This window comes from Scomber japonicus, chromosome 12, assembly GCF_027409825.1.
Source record: "Scomber japonicus isolate fScoJap1 chromosome 12, fScoJap1.pri, whole genome shotgun sequence".
NCBI classification, from domain to species: domain Eukaryota; kingdom Metazoa; phylum Chordata; class Actinopteri; order Scombriformes; family Scombridae; genus Scomber; species Scomber japonicus.
The window spans coordinates 15,413,907-15,437,957 of record NC_070589.1 but is presented as its reverse complement, the minus strand read 5'-3'; the positions used below and the strand labels follow the sequence as shown (position 1 = coordinate 15,437,957).

The following is a 24,051-nucleotide window of genomic DNA, read 5'->3' as shown; positions in this document are numbered from 1 at the left end:
CACACCTTAAAAAGTGTTGTTTATGGTTGAAGCTGTTATTGACACAAATCTGTTCTGGTCGGATAGAACAAATTATGTTATGTACCTCTATAAGTGAAAATGTGTTTACAAGCTTGTTTTGGAGGAATTTAGATGAGCCTTGAATTAATGCTCTTATTTACTGCAGATGTATGAAGAGTCCTGTAAAAGATTTGATGCAATTTACAAAATAGAGGTACATAACATCATTTGTTCTATCTGACCAGAACAGATTGGTGTCAAACAAAAACACACCTGCCCACCCTGGAAGATATTTTCAACTCCCGCTGTCTTCAGAAAGCCACCAACATTCTGCAGGACCCAACCCACCCAGCCCATCATCTGTTTGAACTCCTGCCCTCAGGTAGGCGTTACCAGGTAGTTAAAACCTGAACCACCAGACTGTTAAACAGCTTTTATTCCAAAGCCATCACCACATTGAACACAAGCTTACAAACCCGAACTCATACGTAACAACACATAAACCTCACAACACCAAAGTGCAAAACTGTGAATGTGAAATGTATCTATGTCAGCACTTTTGTATGACTGAGTTCCCCTTTGTATGACTGAGTATGTATGGTTGGGTGTGTAGTATATATGTATTTTATCTCGCCCTATTATTTTACTATTTATTACTTTTTAATTGAGCTCCGTTCTCTGCCTTCGGTTTTGAATTTTGTTGTATTTTATACAATGACAATAAAGGAATCTATCTATCTAAAATCTATAAACAAAAAAACTTGGCCCACTGTTTGCCTGTGATTGCCATCTGAGTGCTACAAATCTACAGGCCCACAGACACTGACTAAACACTATATATTTACAGTAAAGCCAATCAATTATCACAGTTCAAAATAGAACATGTTAGCCACTCAAATTCACACCATAAATTCACATATTAAAGTTCCATTAAGTCCCTGATATTGTTCAAGACCTTTACCTTGGTGAGATAACACTGAGTGTCTTTACAAGAAGGGTCAGTGCCATTTACACCTGCTGAGGAGGCTTGCATCTTTTAGTGTGTGCTGGCCACATTGGCAAAGAACCGTCTTTGACAATGTGGTGGCATCTGTGGTCTCTTATGCAGTAGTGTGTTGGGTGGGGGGATGTTCTGAGCGGGACAAGAACATATTCAACAGCCTGATAAAAAGAGGTAGTTCAGACTGTGCCTTAAGCAGCTCCTTCAGTGACAGACTCATACGTCATACTCATACTTACCCCAAGGGTAAGAAAGAGCGCTTCTGCAGGTCCTTCATTCCCACTGCAGTCAGATTGTACAATGCTGCACTATAATTGCTTTTTTTTCCTTCTGATGTGCACTCCTGCACTTTAAGATCCTTTTTAGTTTTTAATTGCATTGTTGTTGTATACATATGTTTTAAAAAAAATCCCATCTTTTTGAGCTGCTGTAGCATTTAATTTTCCCCACTGTGAGATCAATAAAAGTTTATCTTATCTTATTATAGGTGGATGATGATGATGACGTAACCAGTGCTTTTATTTCGAAGGTAAACACTAGACCGGAACTCCTTTCCTTAGTAATTGTTGCTAGCTACCATGGTAACGTGACGTTGACGCTCGTGTGTTTCCGTTTCCACCGTTTCTTTCTCACTGCAGGTTTTGTGTCCCTCGCTGCTCTCCGTCCTTACCGTACGAACTGGTGTCCTGCTTAGAAATGGCTGAAGCTCCCCCACGGCCCTGCCGGTTTTTTTGTCACCGGTGTTCAGCAGAGATTAGCCCGCGTTTACCGGTAAGAACCGACGAGGCAGATGTACCTCTGTGAAGAATGAGGACTGTTAGTGTGATTGTATTAGTGTGTGATTGTATTAGTGTGTGTGTGTGTGTGTTGGGGTGTGTTTGTGTGTGTGAGTGAGTGTGAGGCGCTCCGCCGTCACGTCGACTCACCGCTGCTGTGGAGCTACGTTAACTAACGTTAGCCCGTATAGGCACATCTACGAGTTTAGTGGTAGTTATGGAGTTGGCGGTTACATTTCCATTATGTTAGAAATGTACCAATAATTATATCGTGGTTTAATTCATTTTCAAAGCTCGTGTAAACTGCTCGGCACGTTTAAAGTTGGCTTTTAACATCAGCAAGTTGGCTAACGAGGAAGCGAGGGTTACCTTTTTGTTCAAATGTAACCGTCAAGGGTTGATTATCAGATTTTTTTCCCCATCGGCTGGTATAAAACCCTTACATGTGCATTTATCTACCACAAAGCGTACTGTCAGCTTATTGTAGTTGTACCGTAAAACAGAAGTAAAACTTGCACCATAACTATCACCTTCATCTAAAGCCAGTGTCAGTAGTCAACATTACTGTTGTGACAACAGCCTGTTGTTGTGCCATTCATGGGAAGCTTCTTGAATGTTACAGTAACAGTTACCTGCTTACCTGTGTGACAGTAAACTATCAAGAGATCATATGTACTCATTGGAAAGGATCACAGTGTCTTAATTACAGTCTGTGATATCTGCAAAATCTCATCTTAATGTCAATCTGTGATGATTCAGTTAGGCTTGTCTGAATCCTCATTGTGTAGAGACATATGTTTAGGTGCCTGTTTATTAGGTTTACCTTGTTACAATTAATGCAGTCTTTTACAATAGACCTGCAATAAATCCTGATTTCATAAAGGTTACAATGATTGGTTTTAATAAATATGTTTTTTACAGAGCCATGATAGTCCTTTTTGAAAGCTGTCGTTAATCTTATTTTATTTTTTCATTAATACTCACAAATACAGAAAAATACAACCACACACATACTGTACAAAGACCAAACCACACAAAAGCAGACATTAACATAAACATATTAACAATCAAAACTGAACAGAAAACAAAACCAAAACTCTCCATTGTCATTGTCCTAAATTATGTGGAATATAAAGACAAAAAACATTTCTTACCAATCTGCTACAACAAACTTTTCCCAATGCTTAAGATCATTTCCAGAATTATTAATTTTACTTGCTCTATACCCTTCCGAAAGCTGTGTTTTGTGGTGCTTCAAATGATCAAATTATGTTATTTCTACTATTGTATTATGCTGTCATGTCGTACACATACTATATACATTCATATTTATATTTTCACTGTAGGACTACACCTGTCCACGCTGTGAATCTGGATTCATTGAGGAACTGACTGAGGAAAGAAGGTATGGGAAAGTGTTGTGGGTCTCATGATTTTGTAATTCATTTGATGTTCATGTGGATGTTTTAATCGTTTCACTTTCTATATATATTCACACGTATCACTGTGTTCCTGCAGTACTGAAAATGGGTCCGCACCTACATTCTCCACCAGTGACCAAAACCGCTCTACCTTTGAGGTCAGTGTGACTTGTTAAATCAGCCGGTGCCAGAAAACATTTTGCTCACTGAACCGTGTTTTGACATTGCCACTCTGCCCGTGTCCCCCCCCCCCCTACTAGAACATGGATCACCAACACTTATTCACATTTCCCTCTGGGTACGGTCCGTTTGCCCTCGGGATTTTTGATGAGAACTTCGACCTTCGAACGCGTCTGCCCACAGAGGACAACCGAGAGACAGAAAACCGAAGGGAACGGGAAATGGCATCACGGCAGCGATACAGTGCACGACAGCCACGGGGTCGACATGTTCCTCGACGGCAGGGTACGCGCCATGAAGGAGTGCCCACATTAGAGGGGTGAGACATTTTCGGCAGAAGGGTGTGTGGGAGGTTGTTGTGGGGGACACGCTTCATCATATGTTACTCCTTCATTTTTCTCTTTAACTATTACCATGAAACAAGGAGTGTACCAAAGATTCTAATTACAAAGATAACCATAGACACTAAACTGTAAGCATCTACTTTTACCATCTCTATAAAGTTGTAATACATAAGACATTGTTTCTTCCTTACACAGAATTATCCAGCAGCTAGTTAATGGGATCATAGCACCTACAGCCATGCCAAACATTGGAATGGGACCGTGGTAAGTACAAGCTGCTGTGATGTAGGTTTGTTTTCTCATTTCATGTCTCTGAGTTGTAAAATGTTGACTTTTTTTCTTCTTATAAACAGGGGTATGTTACATTCCAATCCGATGGACTATGCCTGGGGTGCTAATGGGCTTGATGCTATCATAACGCAGGTATAAAAAGTGTTATAAGATGAAATAAAACAGCATGCAGTAATGTGGCTGCTGTGTCTGAAGTACTTTATTTTGGTGGGGTGTGTGTGTGTGTGGGGAGGAGGTGCATTCTGAGGAAGTGAATTAATGATGTATTCTAATTATATCATCATTTATGTTTCACTTGTAGTTATTGAACCAGTTTGAAAACACGGGTCCTCCTCCTGCAGACAGAGAAAGGATAAAGAGTTTACCCATCATCTCCATTACAGAGGAACACGTGGGTAAGTCCTGATCTCTCTCTCTCTCTCTCTCTCTCTCTCTCTCTCTCTCTCTCTCTCTCTCTCTCTCTCTCTCTCTCTCTCTCTCTCTCTCTCTCTCTCTCTCTCTCTCTCTCTCTCTCTCTCTCTCTCTCTCTCTCTCTCTCTCTCTCTCTCTCTCTCTCTCTCTCAAACTCTCATGTACTCACTCACTGTATCAAACAGTCTGAAGCTCTTCTTTTTAGTTGTCTGTCAGACCAAAACTTTTTCTTTGTACTTTCTTTGCACGTACCCATGTCACTACAACCTACTTATCTAAGAAAACCACATAAAACGATATTAAAAATAGACCTTATATACATAACCAGTCAAATTCTGTACTTTGAGAAAATGGCAACCATAATCACACTCTGAAAATGCTTTTTTAAAAAACATGTTCCCATACATCTGTTTGAATGTGTAATCATGTTGTTGTTCGTGGTAGTGAAGGCCTTGAATTAAAGCTTTCACTGCACAGCACCGCTTAAATACAAATAAACAGAACCAGTTGGATCACAATCAGAGGTTTAGTTTATGCAGCTTGATGCATGATGTTTTTGCAAGACTCATTTTCTGTTTTTGCAGGTGCTGGTTTAGAGTGTCCAGTGTGCAAAGAAGACTACAGCGTTGCGGAGACTGTTAGACAACTGCCATGCAATCATTTGTTTCACAATGACTGTATAGTCCCGTGGCTGGAACAGGTATGTATGTCTATCAGACAGATCTACAAGACTAATATCACACATGAACGGCGTCTTTCTAACTGATTAGTATCAATTCTGATTATATGAAGCCAAAATACTTTTTTGAAACCCATTATGCTTTTGTTAAAACACTTGAAGCCTTTCCTAAGGCACCACAGTGTCAGCAAGTCAACTGAAAGCAGCACACAGCAGCAAGCAGTTTAATTTTAGAGCAGTGTTCACTAAAGAGAGAAAAAAACCTGATGCTCTGCCTCCATTTTCATGACTTCTCTCTGGTGTTACTAAAGCACTGCTGTTGGTTGACAAGACAATAATCAAAATCAGGCTCAGTCGCCATTTTGGTTGAATTTCTTGTTGGAAAGGAGGAAATTGTGTTTTGTTTTGCTTTCCCGCGGATGTTCTTTTCAGTTGACACAGATTATCGATTATCTCTTGGACGGAATAATTAATTTAAATGTTTTTTACATTGATTTAAGAAATATGTTGATTTTTAGAGTTGTAACTCAACTTACAACAACCTGTACAGCTGCTGCTTTGACACACTTATTCCAGTTTACTGTCACTTTATTTCATAAATGTACTAAGTTAGCTAGCTATGTAGGAAGAGGACCATTCTTAACTGTGCCTCGTAAGCTCTTACTGGTCTGTTGTGTCTCAAACTGGGAGGAGAGCTGAGTTATCTGAATTGGAGTGTATTCATTTGGAAACTAAAAATAAGACTTTGTATTGGCTGATGTTCACAAAAAGTGCTAAGAAAAAATGGATCACTTCATCTGTGATATCTGTTATGTTTATGTATTTTATAGTTTTTATACAACTCTTTTTTAAATCTCTTTCCTACAGCACGACACGTGTCCTGTGTGCAGGAAGAGTCTCAGTGGACAGAACACAGCCACAGACCCGCCAGGGTTATCAGGAATGAACTTCTCTCCCTCTTCCTCATCCTCTTCCTCCCCCAGCTCACCTAGCAATGAGAACGCTGCCAGCAACTCATAGATTTTCCCCGCCACAACCACCACCAACACCTCATATCCGAAAACCTCACAACCAACTGAGACCCAGCTGAGACCGGGACTGTCTCAGGACCGTCGTGACGATATGAGTGGAGGTCAACTCTGGATTTTATTGCAGACTATTCATTCAGTCATCATTCCTCCCCTTGTGCAGACCGGACGCTGGGTCCACCTCCTGCTGCTATTGTTGCTGAGTGTTTGAGGAGGCGGGACTGGGTTGTGTTTAAGAAGGATCCAGAGAGGGTGTGAATAAAAACGATGATAAAAGAGGGATCGTGACCAGAACTGGAGCACAGTTTGAGCCAGAGTGGGGCTGGGACACATTTTATATCTTAAAGACAAAATGCTCTTTTTTTTAAACATTGCCTGTGGTGGTGCAGACTTCAAGCTGAGTCCATAGATGTGTAGATAGAGAATTCATTTTTCAGGCGGTGAACTTGTCAGCCACTGTACAGCTAATGGATCAAACTAAAACCTTGTGGAAAGGAGTGTATGCTTCAGATTTTAAAAAATTTATTTGCACCTCTGTTTTTTTTTTATTTTGCACAAAATTTAGTCTGATAAGAATGTGAATTTGGGTAAACTACTGAAAAACAAACCAATAAAAAAAATCCTGACATTTTGGCATTGAATGAGTCTTTTAGGACTTGATTTTTGTGTTAGATTTTTTTTTTTTTTTTTTTTTTAAAGAGTGTGAACCAGTGTATGTGGTGTATCTTGACAAGGTAAAGATCCTCACAGCTCAAATGTGGACACATTTGTACTGAGTTTCCTCAAGTAGAAAAACTGTACTACTTATTTATTGAATCCTTGGCAAACACACAAATAGAGAACTGTAAAAGAAATAAATGTTAAAAAAAAGGCATGGGATCATCTTACCTCTATAAAACTGGCCAAATGTGTTTCACATAAGAAGTGTTTATTATTTTATGAACTGATTTTTTTTTTGTACAGTCACAATAAAGTGCAAAGAAAACTGATTCTGAGGTTTCTGTTGATGATTTAATGTGATGTGAGACAATTGGTGATTTGAGGGGAGCTGCTAACACGAAATCAGGCTAAATTATACAAATGTGGCTCTATATTTGTAATGCAAATGTTACCCTGCTGGTGCTGTTGCTTCAGGGCTTTGGTGGCTCAGTTTTACACACGTCACAATGTTTCAGTCATGATAAAATTTCAGTTATTTTTGATCGGTGTGGCACAATTTTGCCATGAACTTGACGAGGAGAGATGGATGAAGTAAACAAAAACGTTTTTTTCATCAGCCAGGATTAATCACAGTCATCCTGTAATTTCTTTTGTATTGTTGGATGAACCATTTGTCTTGCAGACTTCTTGACATCTTTACTGATTGTGCAGTAAAAAGGTTGTTTGATTGACACGTAAACAAATCCACAGTGGCACCAGTTGTGTGACAGCTACAAATTACTCTCAATGACAAAAATATGTCTATTCTTGTCATTTTGCAACATGGCTCCTCTTGAGAAGCCGCGGCATCGACAAGACTCAAAATGCAATTCCCTGCTTTAAGTGCCTCCCTAAAAGGAGGCAGCCTGCCACTGTGTGATGTGCAACAGACGTTCACAGCCAGTGCAGACATTTTCAGCTGTAATTAACAAGCAGGTGGCGGCTGAGTCACTAGGCCAGCAACCTGAGGTGTTCTTGTATTAATAAATGCAAATAAATTTAATTTGAATCCCCCGTGGTCCCAAAGTTGTGAATGCAAATAGATGGAGTGTTGCCACCAACTGTATATATATATATATATACAATACAAGACCTTGACAGAAAAGGCCCTAGTTGAGAAATGCTGGCTTAATTGGTTTAAATGTGTGTTTATTTTCCTCTCATATGTTTTTTTTTAACTTGAGGACATTAATGTGTGTTTTGATTATCTCTTAATCTTCTCTACATATGCTAATGCTTTTCATTTTGACTCATGGATTAACCCTATTAGGAGATGTCTGCTCCTGTGGAAAGCTATGACATGTCTTTGGGTCATTCTACTTGTCTGATAATTGAACTTCTCTTAATATCAGTTGCATTTCAGTGAGTCACTGTGTCTTTTTTGTCTGTCATTTGTTGAAAACTATGTGTGAGCGTCACAGCACTGCATCACCCTATCAGGAAATTAAACTGAACCTTGGTGCAGCTGCGTAGTTTTGACTAATGAAGCAGAGAGAGGAGACAGAATGAAGGAAGGAAGGAAGGAGGGGGTGAGAGCGACATGATGCTTCTGACTTCTTGGCACTGATGTTAAAAGGTAAGACATTTGTTGAAATAAGACTCAGTGATCACTGTGAGTGGATTCATTTATTCATTCTTATTTTTTCTTTGGGGGGGGGGGGGGGGGGGATTCAGTGTTTGGCATAAGTTATGTTTTGTATAACTGGCAAATTTAAAATGCCTTGATTAGGTGTGTTTGTGTGTAATGTCAAAGTTTACTTTCATTACACACAAAGCTGTCTTTTATACATGTGACCAAAATTAGACTCAACCAAATCTAGATCAAAGAAAATAGGCTAGCTACTTTATCTCTTCTCTGGTGACAGAGCACTCGATTATCATGGCCTATATCCTTAATGTGTAGGGATAATACTCTGTAGCTTGGGCTCATGACACATGGATTCAGACTAAAAACTGGTATAATTCCTTCTAACTGAGATGTCAATCGGAGGACATTTACTGAAAAATGTCACATTTTTATATGCAATTTAAACAGAGCACAGATCAACCCATCAGTGATGCTTCCCTGCATCTGCATCCTTCTGTCAGTGTTTGCAGTACACGAATACCTCTTCTGTACTGTTGCTGTTTACAGGTAGTACCTGCACAAATTATGCACTTGCTGACTAAGCTGCCTCTGCCCCTGAATGTTTAAGCATCTCAGTTGGTCAGCTGATGAAAGAGGACGTGAGGAGCTAAGTGATTACTCCTCAAAAAAATGCACGACAAAGATTTTGTTGTTTGGACTTTAAATGCACACTTTATCTGTACCCATGGTCCAAATTTATGCAAACATGGACTTCAAGGGATAGAATTTTAACAAGCGCTTTGCTACAAAAATGTACCCTGCAGAAAAGTGCAAGGTACCCTCAGGGACGTGATCCCACAACCAGATCACCCAACCATGCATCTTTAAAGGGACACGTGTGACAATAAATACATCTTTAGGTAGACAAATGGACCTGCACTGTAGACCTGCTCATGCTACTGACTTCACAGCCTCCTCCTGATGCATCACAAATTATTATAGGTCTATCTGACACCAGCTGTGCTCCATATGTATGGCCAGTAGGGCGCGCTAAACACCAACTATGGGTCACATTCATTCAAAGAGGTTGTCATTGAAAACACCTTCTAAAACATATGACATCATTTGAGTTTTCATTAACACGTGGTAATTAAACTTTTGATGTCATTTCCCATCGTGACCGACAACACGTTAGGCATCTATCGCCATTTGATTATTTGATTAGAGCTACTTGAGGCAATCCAAGCGTTAGGTCATGACTCAGAGGCCTCCGCTGGAAATCCACTTGGAGTGAATTAGGAGCAGCAGCTAATAGTTTAATTATATTTGACGCGGTCAAAGGGCTCAGCTAGTTTGCTGCTGGAGCATCTCTGACACAATGACTAGTGAAAGTAGCGCAGTAGTTTGCAAAGAAGTCACGTCCGCCCCTCCCTCTGTTCCCCTCTCCTTCCTTTCTCTCTCTCTCTCCCCCCTCTCTCTTCTTCTTCTCCCCATCCCCCCCGTGTCGCTGATTGGTTTTCTCCAAAGATAATTGGAGGCAAAATTTGATATGCTCAATGTCATGGACAGGAATGAGGTTTCACCGGCGTCTGCTGCCACCATGAAAAAGAAGGCGGTGGGCGGCAGTGGCTGCAGCCACATCAGTGCACCCAAAGCTGCAGCGTCCAAATGCACAAGAAGTAACAGCAGCCAGAAGTGTCTGGACTCCGGTTCTCCAGGCGCACCGAGCGCTAAGCAGCCCGGTGTGGCCAGCAACATCGTGATGGACGAGACCGAGGACGGAGAAGAGGAGTCCAAGTTTCAGCATCCGCGGTTGCGCCGAGCCGGGGGGAGCGGCAGTGGTGGAGGAGGAGGAGGAGGAGGAGGTGGCAGTATCAGGATGAAGAACTTTACGCCAGGAGGGGGAGCCGCGTCCTCGGCTTCCAGGAGAAACTCCAACAAGGAGCCCTGCCTTATGCACACAGAGGACGCTCCTGCCGCCCCACGGCCCACTGCTTCCTCCAGAGCTACCCAGACCCAGACACCCTGTCCGGGCGATGCTGCCCAGCGCAGAGAGACCAGCAGAGCATCTGGGGCGGAGGCGTCGGCATCAGCGGTCGCGGTAGAGGCTTTAAACGCGACAACGGGTGATGGTTGCAACAGCGTCGCACCAATTTCCAGCATGAAATGCAACAAAAACGGAGAATGCAGGAGGGACTCGGGTACCGGGAGCCTGCGCTCAATCATCTCCAAGCAGGAGAAGCAGACAGGAGGGTCGGGGAGGGCCGAGGACGGAGGGAGCGCCAAGCGAGGAGCCTGTAACTCGACCACCGCAAGCATGGACGGCTCAATCACACCAGGCGGGTCTCTAGCCGGAGGGCACGGAGGAGAGAGTGTAAACCCCGGCACTACCCCCGTGTCCAGCGGTGTCCCCGAGAAAAAGGACTCCAAGGTGTCCTTCTCTAACGCACCAAGCCGGAAAGCCTCGTCCTCTCTGCATGGCCCGACCCAGACCCAGCAGCCCAGGAACTCTGTCACTTTCCAGAAGCCGGAGGATGGACCGCCAATTGTACCCGCCGAGGATGCGGAACCTCGGGGCAGCCAAGCCAGCTTCATGCAGCGGCAGTTTAGTAGTATGCTGCAGCCTGGAGTTAACAAATTCTCCTTACGCATGTATGGTAGTCAAAAAGCAGTGGAGAGAGAGCAAGAGAGGGTAAAATCAGCTGGAAATTGGATTATCCACCCTTACAGCGATTTCAGGTAAGAGCTGGACCTGCCATTGGTTGCACGTTGAAAGTCATGAGGGGCCCGTACGGGTCCTCATTGTCATCTGCAACTTACTTTGTAGTAAGTAACCACTATGACTCCATGGGAGCACATGCATGGTTATTGTTCAGGGCTGCTGGCTGCTGATTTTTCATTTCATCCCTGATGATTGAATGAATGGATTTGAATCGATGCATTGCAGCGTGCTGCCATTAATCCCCCCCCCCCCCCCCCCCCCCCACCACCACACACACACACACACACACACACACACCCCAAAACAACCTGTTGTCAGGCAAATTTACTTTAGCAAAGAGTGTCCTTTCAAGGTTGTAAACAAATCCTATTCCAGTCTGCATGTGCAGTCTGGGATGCTCAACAAGCCCGGCCTTGCTAACATCTAGACTTTTCGTGGCAGTGTAAGCTCATATTTAATAAAGAGGACAGCGCGCTGACGCTAATTTGGGCTCATTAAAATGCAATCATTCTACAGATCTGGTTATAATTCGTGGTAGTAGGTGATGCTCTGCGACAAAAAACCGTGCTGGCAGGATGTAGGCTATGTGTGTGTGTGTGTGTGTGTGTGTGTGTGTGTGTGTGTGTGTATGCGATGCACTCAGTAATGGAATGTCACCTTGAGCCAAGTGTGCGAAAACCTCAAGCATGCTCACTGGAGACATATCCGCCTGTACGACTCCCCGGATCCTGCATTTTAATGACGGATGCGCTGTGTTTATCGCGGCTCAAACCCAGATTACCCAAATGAACGTCCAGCAGCTATTGTGTCAAACGCATATTTAGGCAAAATCTGCACGCCAAGAAGGCTTCCTCGTGACCCCGTCTTGATGAATCAGCCTCTATGGCTTTTTATTCGACATGTAGGTTATCAGACGCTGAATTGGCATTTGTGTCAGAAAATCAGTCGGTTTTCGTCTCGACTGGGCTGCTCGTTTTCAGCACCACAAGGACTGGACAGCTCCTGTCTCATTTGGAGTCGGCTCGCGCGTCTCTACCTTGAAATCCCCCTCCCCTTTACAGCGGCTACAGCGCCATTCATGTTTGGCCCATTTGTATCAGATAACGCCGAGTCAGTAGAGCACTGAGGGCTAAACTCGAGACGCGTATCCAACAATAGAGATGTCATTTGACCACTTTAGAAACCTTTTTAGCACGCAAACTCCCACACGGCAACAGGCTGAAGCTGCCCAGATGTGATCCTTATGCTAATTAATGCTCCGTTGAAGCAGCAAGGTTGCTATAAACATGATCACCGGGGTGGTTATTGTTGTTGCCGTGAAGTGGAGGAGTCAGAGCTTGTTGCGTAAGTCGCAATGTAATGACTCAGCGCTGCACCTGTCCTGCAGAGATCCCTGTGACGGGCTCAAACCTCACTACTTTGACTCTTTCTGTCCCATTTACCAACCTGCCACATCACTACTGCCAGAGAGTAACAAGAAGGCCGCCTCACTGGTATCCATGTGTACTGCAAGGTCAACATGAACTCCAAATGCAGTCCTATAAATTAACCCATCGAGTCCCCAGACATTTGATAATACTTCATGACATTTAAAATCTGACGAGAATTACTAAACCTGATTTTGAACTGATGACATTCAGGAGTCTATACAGAAAATGATATAACATTACTTCTGTTAAACATACTGAATGGATTTTCATATGATCTATATGTGTGTGATCAGTATTGACAATATTATACACACAGTACTACCCTTCCCAAATCCCAGAAGTGTATATTAAGATTTCTGTCATTGCAGTTTTAACAGTTTTTTCATATATCTAACAGTTTGACCTCGCTGGGGTCTAATTTATCCTAAACATGAGTAACGTCACTGATAACACGCTGAATTTCATCTGTCTGTGAATGTTTGTGTTGGCAAATAACATCAGTCCTAGATTAGAAAATCAGCCATAGAACAGGAAAAACATCATCAGCCATGCTTATACAATGTTTTTTGTTACTCACAGGAGCATTGTCAGTGACACATAATGCATGTCAATCTTGGGAGAAGCAACCCAGCTGAATGTCTCTCTGTCTCATTACTCTCTGCATGTTCAGGCAGGCAAAGTGCAGCTTCGCTTACACTTTTCCATCTTGAGTTAGGAAGTCTCTTGTGCCTATCGGCTTTCCACAGCAACTCCCTTTTCTCATCTGACTCTATTTTTTTGTCCCCCTCCCCACCCCCACTTTTCCCCCTCCTGTACACACACACACACACACACACACACACACACTGTCATGTACACACACACACACACACACACACACACACACACACACACACACACACACACACACACACACACACACACACATGCATGCCTGTTAGGTTCTACTGGGATTTCACAATGCTGCTATTTATGGTGGGCAACTTGATCATCATCCCCGTGGGCATCACCTTCTTCAAGGATGAGACCACGACGCCCTGGATCATCTTCAATGTGGTCTCCGACACTTTCTTCCTCATGGATCTGGTGCTCAACTTTCGCACTGGAATCATCATTGAGGACAATTCTGACATCATTTTGGACCCTAAAACCATTAAGAAAAAGTACCTAAAGACTTGGTTCATTGTGGACTTTATCTCCTCCATCCCAGTGGATTACATATTCCTCATAGTGGAGAAAGGGATTGACTCGGAGGTGTACAAGACTGCTCGAGCCCTGAGGATCGTCCGCTTCACCAAGATCCTAAGTCTTCTGAGGCTGTTGAGGCTCTCCAGATTAATTCGCTACATTCACCAATGGGAAGAGGTAAGAGCATGTATTTTATGATGCCTAATTGTTCATGAGTAAATATTATATGGACTCCAATCACAACATTCCTATCCACAGAGGATGAAACATCCAATCTTGTCGGTGATAAAAGGCCACTGATTTGCCTCCAATATGCTGATGTTGGCTCGTTACCAAACCAACAATCTGCCTCTCTGTCTGTGAACAGCTCTGCTCCGAGCGGCCTGCTCTCCTCCGCCCGGAGGCTCAATATTAATGTTCTCACCTGCCACCTGGTGAGAACTGTATACTGTCAGCAGGATGTTTGAGCTTTAACAAACTTTGCATTCTAATTACTGCTATTGTCACACAACCCCCCCCCTCCATCCCCTCTCCGTCTGCCTGTCTGACCTGGCAGTCCCACAGGCAGCATCAGGCAGTCTAATAAGCAGCCTATTACCAGGGCAAACACAGTTAATCAATTAAGGCGTCAGAGGAAGAGCAGGTGGGGTAGAGGGGTGAAGATAATATGCAGCATTAGGGGGCTGTTGTCTCTGATTATTCACTAATTGTTGATTTAAAGGAATTGTGAAGGTTAGGTAAGCAAGCAGGCATTTCCTCAGGTGAGTAACTGGCAGTATTTGAAGTCAGGGACAGGAACTGTTGCCAAGTAGAGTTCCTGCTTCGTGTAAAATGACCTCCATGACCCAGTCCTGCTTTCCCTGGCCACTCAGCTTTATTTAATCTCCAAGGGATGCTCTATGTCTAGGCCCACGCTCCAACCTCTCCCCGGACTCCTTCCTCAAACGCAGGAGAGCAACCTGGGAGACACGAGGTCCGGCGATGTCATGAGATCACTCGACTTTTCGTTTATGACAGTATTTGCAGTCTGGTGTTGGCATTTTGCAGTGGTGAGCAGCGCAGTGGGGCTCGGCTGCTCACTTGACCTTTGGATAATTGGATTTCTGAAGATATGATGTGATACGCACACACACACACACACACACACACACACACACACATACACATACACACACACGCGCACACACACACACACACACACACACACACACACACACACACACACACACACACACAACACACACACAGTGGTGCATGATGGGAAGTGATGCTTTGCAAACATGGAGAAAGAGAGCGGAGATGTGGTGAAGAGTAAGACGCTGACGCAGGCGATGCCTGGCTGTCTTCTCCTCGCTCCATCACTGATATCAGTCATCAGTTATTTTTGGTTGGACCCCCAAACTGCTCCCAGTTCCTGTAACTTTCTTGGAGCTGTCCATGGTGCTGAACTCCTCCATCAGCCGACACAACACAGTGTTTCTCATCTATTTCCAGTAAAATGAAATGGAAATAAAAAATTACTTTATTTTGTCAGTTGCTGCTTGATAAAAATTGACAGTGAAAACCCCATAAAGGTTAAAGTAGCATTTAAGAAAGATCAGCACATGTGATTCATGTTCAGTCCCATTCCATTCCTCATCACTCCCATCACGGAGTATCACTTCTCCCTCAGCTACACTGAGTAAGAAATGACCCATTTCTTATTCTTTCATTGTAGACTGTATCACACGTGTTAGCTGCCCTTTACTATGAAAACCACTGTGATTCCTACAGATTTAGACCTCATACTGTAGCTATCATCACTGTATTTAAGCAGCCATAAAACTGTTCATCAACATCAAGGAGTTTGTTTGTTGAAATCAGTCGAGTGATAGATGATTGGCCTAACTAACTGTACGGTGACTGAGAGTGATTGATGCGTGTGACGACATAGACTATCACTTGTTAAGGAACATGATGGTCCCTGTCCATCACTCTGTGAGTTTTGATGGGTGTATGCGTACATATCTGCACATGTGTTGGCATGTCTGTCTGTGTTGTCAGTGTATTGGTGTGCCCACAGGCTTGCGTGAGTGTTTTGTGTGTGTGACTGGACATTGTGTGCGTGTCAGAGCTCTGATTGATGTCATATCTGTGAAACAAATGTCTTGCCTGCTCTTGCTGTGTTTGATTTGGGACTGATGGGAACCTGTCTACCCTACTCATTAATCAAACTTGGTGTAATCCAAAGGAGACAGCGGAGCTGGGTGGGAAGTCAATTCTGTGTCTAAAATATAAATTCATGGTCTTAAGTGTTTGACAGATGTGAAAGCCACATTTAATGGAAGTTAAAAATCAACCACAATTTGAGTTCTGTATTTCTTTCATTAAATACAACCTTTTCTTTATTTCAACATCTTCCAGCATAGGTTTAACTCCCTCTGGTGTGCCTTTCTTATTGTTTCACCCCAGATCTTCCATATGACCTATGACCTTGCCAGTGCAGTGATGCGGATCTTTAATCTGATTGGTATGATGCTGCTGCTGTGTCACTGGGATGGCTGCCTACAGTTCCTGGTTCCCATGCTGCAGGACTTCCCCTCAGACTGCTGGGTTTCCCTCAACAAAATGGAGGTATGTATGTGTCATGTCTGGGAATCATGTCTACGCATACTGAGTGCACAATTCACACCAGAGCGGGATTTGCATCTTGTATTGGGAGTTGACTGAGTAGGACCCAAGAGTGGTCACAGAATATTGATTAAAGGGTCTGATGATCATCAGAAAGTATTGGCTAAATGTCAATCAGTGTTTTGTGACCATGATCAACTCTTTCTTGTCTTTCATAAAACAGGATGACCTAGTGAAGTTGTTAGGAGAGGGAAAACAAAGCATCTGAAGAAGCTTTGTTTGATTTTATTGGCCAGAAAATGCTTCCATTTCCTTGCCAACTCACATTTGTTAACTGTTAAATTATAGCTGGCATCAGGGGAAAATTGGTCATTTCTTCAAACACAGACTTTTCCTTTTAACATGTAATAAATATGGGTATTCAAAAAATGCAAGCAAAGTTATCAGTGATAGTTATATCCTGTATACTGTCATATGGATCAATATGGTCCACTTAAACATCAAAACAACTGAGCACTGCACTATTCTGAGAACCATTATTAGCCTAAGTGATCTCTGTTGCAATTATGCTATTACTGATTCAGGATAAAAATAGTTTGTTTCCATCAAATTAAGAAAATTACACATATTGCCAAACATTAAAAAACAACTGTAGGATACCAATGAAGGTGACAAAAGAAAGCATAGAGATCTAAGCGCACCTTTAAATCCCTCCGTGTCTCCTCCACAGCCTTGTAGGGCGATGACAGGAAAGATAAAAGGGGAAAAACAGAGGGATATGGCTGGGCAGCTGGGCTCTTTGTTGCTACGTCTCTCTCAGAGAGATAAAAGCTGGTTGTTTATAGGTCTGTCTGTCAGCCTCGCCTTTTACAGAGTGAGGGGGGACCACACTAACCCTGCCACAAGGCACGGGTCCAAATGGGGTTTTAAACAGATTGGGTCCTGCTCCATAGCATTGTCGGGGCTTGACGTGGCTGCTCGTAAATCTCAGATTTGAAGTATTTCTTGGATGATGGCTCTTGTTTTTATTGTTGAACAAAAGTAATTCAGGTCAAATCAAGTTAATGTGAATAAATATCCTCTCTTCCTTGGTGGTGAAAGGGATTCGTCTTTGTTTGTCACACTGAAATTTGATTAATTCTATTTTGTAGAGCTAGGTGATATTGACAAACTCATGTATCACAACAGAATCTCAGTATCAGTGTGGGGATATTTTGGGTCTGATAAATGTTATTTTCATTAAACAGAATTAGCAGAGAAATGATCTCTAGGAAAAATAAATATTAATATGTATAATGATTGTAGAGATTGAGAATAACCACAGCACAGAGATTTTCACCTGAGCAGGTTCTCTACTTTCCAATACATATATAAAATAATATCATGGTGCATCCCAGTAACCTCCTGGTAGGGTCTCTATCTAAAGACCTAAAATGCCCACAAATCTTTTTTTCTTAACTTTCTGTGTGTAAAAAAAATAATTTAAAAAGTCTGCTGATCTTCTCTGACAAGCACTCCGAGCCCAACATCCAAAACGTCAAGATATCTCTGAAACTTGAATCAGCTCTGCTTTTTTAAACTCACATGACACACTAGAGGACAACCTTGTACTGCGTACAGTGCTACGTTTGAAGTCCAGGATGATGAAGTTTGGGGCTGACAGGCTACTGACTCCTCCATTGCTCTCTCACTCTGTATAATCAGAGTCCCCAGAGAGCCGTCACTCTCAAACTAAAGGGCTGCTCTGGCGTGGTACAGGCTCGCCTACAGCCACCTGAGACTGCCCCCCTATTGAGTGGCTGACAACTTGTAACATTAGCATTTGTGTTGCATCCACACCATCCATCAAGCTTCGCACCCTACAGTGACTCCGGTGGTGTGGGGCCTACAGGCGGGACCCATGGAGGGCGTTGAGAACGGTCTTTAACTCTGGTTGACATCCACCAACCAGTAATTGGATTCAGCAGAATTTGTAATACCTCAGGGTACATAAGTTGTTTTTTGCACTACACCACAACTTCCATCTATTAATTTCATTTAGATTATATTTAGCTTTACATAGCCTTGTCATTTGCAAAGTTAATTTCCATGGTAGAGTGCAGTTTTGTGGCTGCGTCGGTGGAGCAACTGGGTAATAATAGTGACAGCAGTGCTAACTGACAGACACACGGTGTATAGTTTCATCTCTGTAATTACAACTGTGTGTGTATCCCTCCCTTACTGTACACACACCACAGAGAAACGTCTCACTACTATTATCCCCTACTGCCATCAGCAGGATGGAAGATAAGCCGGTAATCACTATGTATGGCGTTAAATCACTTTATTTACTCATTTCACCTAGGTTGACCAAACAGTATTACAGGTCCACTGCTGGGTGGTGCAAATTTGATTTTAACTACTCACCAGGCCTGTAAAAGCATATAAACATGAAAAGTGAAAGCTGCTGTCCAGTCTCTGTAAATGGACAAGAAATTAGGTGGTGTTTGTTTCCTGTGCAAGGAGAGAAAAGGATGCGATTATCTCGGTCCCAGAGGAACTCAGGTGTTTTCGCTAAGAAGGATTTTATTGTGCTGAGTGTGAGCATATTGCCTTATTCAAGAAAGAAGTACTGCTCCTGCACTACAATGTTAACCCTTGGGTTTATAAACTGCTGAAGTAGAAGTACCAATGAGTTTTTTGACATTACAATGTTGTGAGGAGCTCATAGTGAAACAGGACAACATTCAACACAACATACTACAAATAATAAAATAAGAATATTTAAAGATAGACATTAAGTATTATAAATGTAAAAGATAAACTAAAATTAATATACCTTAAAGTGCAGGAGGCCTGCCATTCAGAGGATAAATAACTTAAATATGTTAAAAAATAGTCAATGCACCATAAATAATTACAAAGACAACTATGAATTGAGCAACATAAAGTCCCTTAAAATGTCAAAGGTCTAATATGAGTCTTAGAGCCTTAGAGAGCCTCTTCCTAAGTCATGTTTGACAGCTGTATGCATACTTTATCTTCACTTTTAGACTCAACATTTTCTCAAAACAAATACACCAACTAATCAAAGCCGACATGTCCTTTTCAAACTCAGAAATGCTTTCCATAGCAGTGATCATCTCGTTTTTGTAATAAAGTTTGCTTGAGGATTTCCTCATGAGAGAAAAGAGGTTTGAAGCACACTTAATGGGACATCCTCCAGATTGTGTCATAACAGCACAACTGTAGGTTAAACTGGTATTGTTGCCTTTTCAGAAGTAATGAAATACAATATAATTCATCAAAAATGAGAGTATAACCTGGAACCTAACCCTAACCCTCATCAAGGTTATCTTACATAGCTTGGGCTTTGAGACTAAAAATGAATGAAAAACCAAAACGGTGTTACAACTTGAAGCACAGAGTTAAAATACATACACACACATCATCAGAGTGGCACACCTATTTGTTTGCTTTCAGTGAGTTAGATGAGAAGATCGATGCCACTCTCATGTCTGTACGTTAAGTGCCCACAGACTATTAGCTTAGCTTAGCATGAAGACCGGATACATCTACCTGCAAAGCTCAGTCAGCTTACTTTTAAATATTGCAGGGAGGAATAGTACAAGCAGAAACGGCCACAGTGAGATGTTAAATGAGGAGCTGCAGACGACGGGCTTTTAGTGCACTTAACACACACAAACTGAAATGTAACAGTGGCAAATTTTACAGAGAGCTGACTAGGTTAGCTGTGTCCCCCTATTATGCTAAGCTAAACCAATTGAAATGAATGAACTTAAACCATCTACACCAGTCCAGGCAGACACTGAACTGTCCTGGGACAGAAGATGCCTTGCCTTCCTTCACTGGAATAAACAAACATATTTCACTGTCCACCCTGCAGATCATAAAGAGAACTCACTCACTGAGAGACAAAGAGAGAGAGAGAGAGCTGACTGTATAATAAACTCAGATAAGCCATCATAAACTAAACCAGTGTGTGTGACAGGGCCAGGCCAGGGGCTTTGTGAAGTGTGTCAATTATCTTTTGGTATTTGTCCAGCTTATCGGCCATCTGACACACATAGGGATTGGTTCTTTAGTGTGATATGATTTAAAATTTCCATTATCTGCTTCTTCTGGACTCTGCCATATCTTCCATCCTTGCACCTATCAGTCCCACACAGAGCCTCTGTCTTTCACTCTGTGGTGCAGAGAGGTGTGAACAGATGAGACTGGCAGGAGGGCAAAAGTTCATCTTTTGTGTGGGTCTTTGAGTGCTCTTTTTTGTCATTTCTTGAGGTATGTCAATGATAGTCGGTCCTCCACTTTGGTCAAGACTGAAATATCTAAACAAAAATTGGATGGATTGCTATGAAGTTTTGCGCAGACATTACTTGTCACCACACTTTGAATCCTAACGAATTAAGTGCAAACATCCACCTCAAAATTAACAAACGAAGGTGGTAACAGTGATAAACATTCATGAAAGCACTGCTGATTTTAAACGGATGTAAACTGCACAGAAATGACAACCAGGCCAGTCATTTTTACATCTCTCTAGCTCAACAGTAGATATGGTGTCTTGACATAATGACCTGACACCATCCTCACACACATGAACTACGGTATGTAATACTACCACACATTTTTCTTCATGCTCTTGATACAATAAACCCTTCTGATAAATGTTGCCAAAAATCTTTCTTCTGACACCATTGTCTGGCCATTTACTTCACTATGACTGCTTTTACCCACACATGCACACATCCTGAGCCAAACACTGTAACACTGTGGTTTTGGTGAGTAAATGTGTCATCTCTCGAAGGCACATAACTCTCTCGCATGTTGTCGTTCTGCTTGGAGGGTAAAATTCCTGTTGGACTTGGTGTTTGCGTAGCGTGCTGCGCAGCAAGGTCGCAGCAGCATATACAAAGAGGCATTTTAGGAAAGCGGAGGGTAAAGCCTCTGCCTCATCACCCAACTTCAAACAGGCTATCTGCAGCTAATGGAGATGGTGATTACCACCAAACATACAGATAGTTCCAAACTGAAATCTCCGGGGAGGACTGTTGAGACCTGTGAGGATATGGAGTCTGTCTCTCTCTCCCTCCCTCTTGACTGTGCTATTTCAGAATCAAAGTGCTCATCGTTCATCTATTATTCAATCTGTTTCACTCTACTGTTTCTCTTTCTGTTTTCACATACACCATTTAGCCTCAGCCCACTTGGTGGAGCTGTATTTATTTTTGGAGTCTTCATTTTCTCCAGCTTGTGACGGAGTCCTCCTATCGCTGTGGCCCTTTAATGTTGTGTCTCATGGATGAAAACAGATGTCTACACAGAGGAGATGTGCAACTCTGTTGTACCTTTTATTATTTCCATTTTCTTATTACTGCAATACTTTAGGGCTGCAACTGTTTTCATTATTGATTAATATATATATATTTTTTTATTTATATTTTTTTAAATAAACAAAGTGAATATGTTACAGTTTCCCAAAGTAATGTCTTTAGATTTCTTGTTGGATCTAACCAATACATTAACACCCCCAAATATCTAATTTATAATCATGTAACAAAGTGAAAAGCATCAAATCTTTGAGAGGCTGATAACTAGAAACTGGCTGCAATTTTTGTTTGGTAAATGTACAAATATTGATCAAAACTATTGATTAATCCATCAAAACATTTGCCTGTTACCTCTGTCTGCTGACTAATTGAATTAATCATCTCCTCACTGCATCATAAAAACATTTTTTATTTGTAACAGTCATTACATTTATAATATGTAATATATATATAATATGTAGGCAGGCTGTTTTTGTAATCTGAAATAAGATTTTGTGTGTGTGTGTGTGTGTGTTTTAATACAATTTTCCATCCTCAGAAGTTAAATAATAATGTTTCTTTTCTAGATTAATTTAATACAACCAAAAAACCTGAGATCCAATCCCACATTTGGCTTTAGCATGAATTAATGGGCCTCAGCAGTGTGTTCAGGCTGCAGTCAACACAGTCACAACTCTGATGCTGATGGGAGAAAGAAAAGAGGGAAACAAAGGAAGCTCAATGGACAAAAGTATTGGATCAATAAGCGTGTTCTCATTGCTCTTTCTTTTGTGAAGAAAGGAGTTTTGGCACAAGGTGATAGTGGAATAATAGAGCCAGTATTTGCCTTTAGGAAAATATACTGAATGCTAATTTTATATGTTCTAAGTAGATTTGCAACGAATAGTCGATTAATCAATTATTTGACAACTGTTTTGTTATCAATCAATTGGTTTAGTCATTTTTCAAAAACAAAAGGTTCTCGATTATGAAATGAAGTACTACAAGCTACTTGTTTAAAAAAAAAATCATATATGATATTAAAGGAAATATTTTTTCGTTTTCAGGCTGTGGGTTAGATAAAACAAGCCATTTAAGGACTCTCTGGGAAGTTATGATGGATGTGTTTCCTCTTCCTTTTGACTATTCAAACAATTAATTGATAATGTAAAATAATCATTAGTTGCCGGCCTGATCTATAAATAGGCCTCTTGATGGTTTCGTAAGTTGCTGTCTGAGGTTTGTCCCTTCATAAAGCCTGGTGACCGCAGTCTCGCTGTCACTGCCCGTAGTAGATTCCAATTCACACAGCTCTGAAAGGGCATATTTAATGACCTCTCATTATCATTTCTCTCTGAGGAAATAATTTCCAAACCGTCTCTACTTTAGTGATTAGGCCTCGAAGGATTCCCCAGATGTCGTTTCCACTTCCTCCTTCTTTCATTGTAATGCAACTCTGTCCCTGGAGTTCTCATTTGTATAAGTGCTATTCCATGACACTGCTGTCCCCAAAGCTTTTCCGGTGACTCCCTACTCTCTGCCACCGCTTTCCCTCAAAACATGTTGTTTTATGCAACAATGATGTCTTTAACTGTTTGTTTATCTCCCCTTTTTCTCTCTTTGCAGAATGATACCTGGTCCGAGCTTTACTCCTTTGCTGTGTTCAAGGCAATGAGCCACATGCTGTGCATCGGTTATGGCCGGCAGGCCCCGGAAAGTCTATCAGATATCTGGCTCACCATGCTGAGTATGATTGTAGGAGCCACTTGCTATGCTGTTTTTATTGGCCATGCAACAGCTCTTATCCAATCCTTGGACTCGTCCAGACGCCAGTATCAGGAAAAGGTGAGGGCCTTCATTAACTCTGTTCCATGCTCTCAACACTTTTCTCTTTATCCCTGAACATCCAGTCCTCCTCCTCTTTTATTTCCCTTTAAATAGCTCTAAGCCTGTTAAAATCATCTTACTCCTCGCGGCCTGACACTATCACAGATAAATTGCTGAAGGTTGCACCATACATACATCAGATGAAAATATTCTAGATGTTTTATGCATAATTTGTATACACATGTCCTCCAAATTCAGCCAGACATTTATGGTACCTTTGAAAACTTTGGGATCTCTGCTAGAATTTATAATTTAATTTTGTGGGTTTGAAAACTTTTTGGCTGCAGTTTTGTACTTACTAATCTGCTGAAGTGTCACTGGTTGAAGAGGTCAAGTTTAAAAAAAAAAAAAAATCCGTCAGTAGATTAACAGTGATACAACCACTTGCCTTCTCTTTGTTAGTCATTGGCCGCAGATAATTTTGCATTATTAAACATTTGCTGTTGATTAAATGGTAATTTGATCAGGCTGCAGACTCGTCTCTTCGCTTATCTATAATTCAGGAA

General features: G+C 41.8%; 2 protein-coding genes across 2 annotated transcripts in view; both read left to right on the top strand.

Annotated features, from left to right (window-relative positions):
- Nucleotides 1-1,691: 1,691 nt before the first annotated feature.
- LOC128368989 (E3 ubiquitin-protein ligase RNF126-like) lies at nt 1,692-7,190 on the top strand. Its single transcript, XM_053329934.1, has 9 exons — nt 1,692-1,771; nt 3,123-3,181; nt 3,295-3,355; nt 3,458-3,696; nt 3,917-3,985; nt 4,075-4,144; nt 4,314-4,407; nt 5,008-5,123; nt 5,970-7,190. The coding sequence occupies exons 1-9, from the start codon at nt 1,697-1,699 to the stop codon at nt 6,120-6,122; spliced, it is 936 nt and encodes a 311-aa protein (XP_053185909.1). The 5' UTR covers nt 1,692-1,696; the 3' UTR covers nt 6,123-7,190.
- Nucleotides 7,191-9,945: 2,755 nt separating this feature from the next.
- LOC128368982 (potassium/sodium hyperpolarization-activated cyclic nucleotide-gated channel 2-like) overlaps nt 9,946-24,051 on the top strand; it is a 32,700-nt gene continuing 18,594 nt past the window's right edge. The window contains exons 1-4 of the mRNA XM_053329920.1: nt 9,946-11,135; nt 13,490-13,913; nt 16,188-16,349; nt 23,285-23,503. Coding sequence (XP_053185895.1) covers nt 9,946-11,135; nt 13,490-13,913; nt 16,188-16,349; nt 23,285-23,503 — 1,995 coding nt within the window. The remainder of the gene's footprint in view (nt 11,136-13,489; nt 13,914-16,187; nt 16,350-23,284; nt 23,504-24,051) is intronic.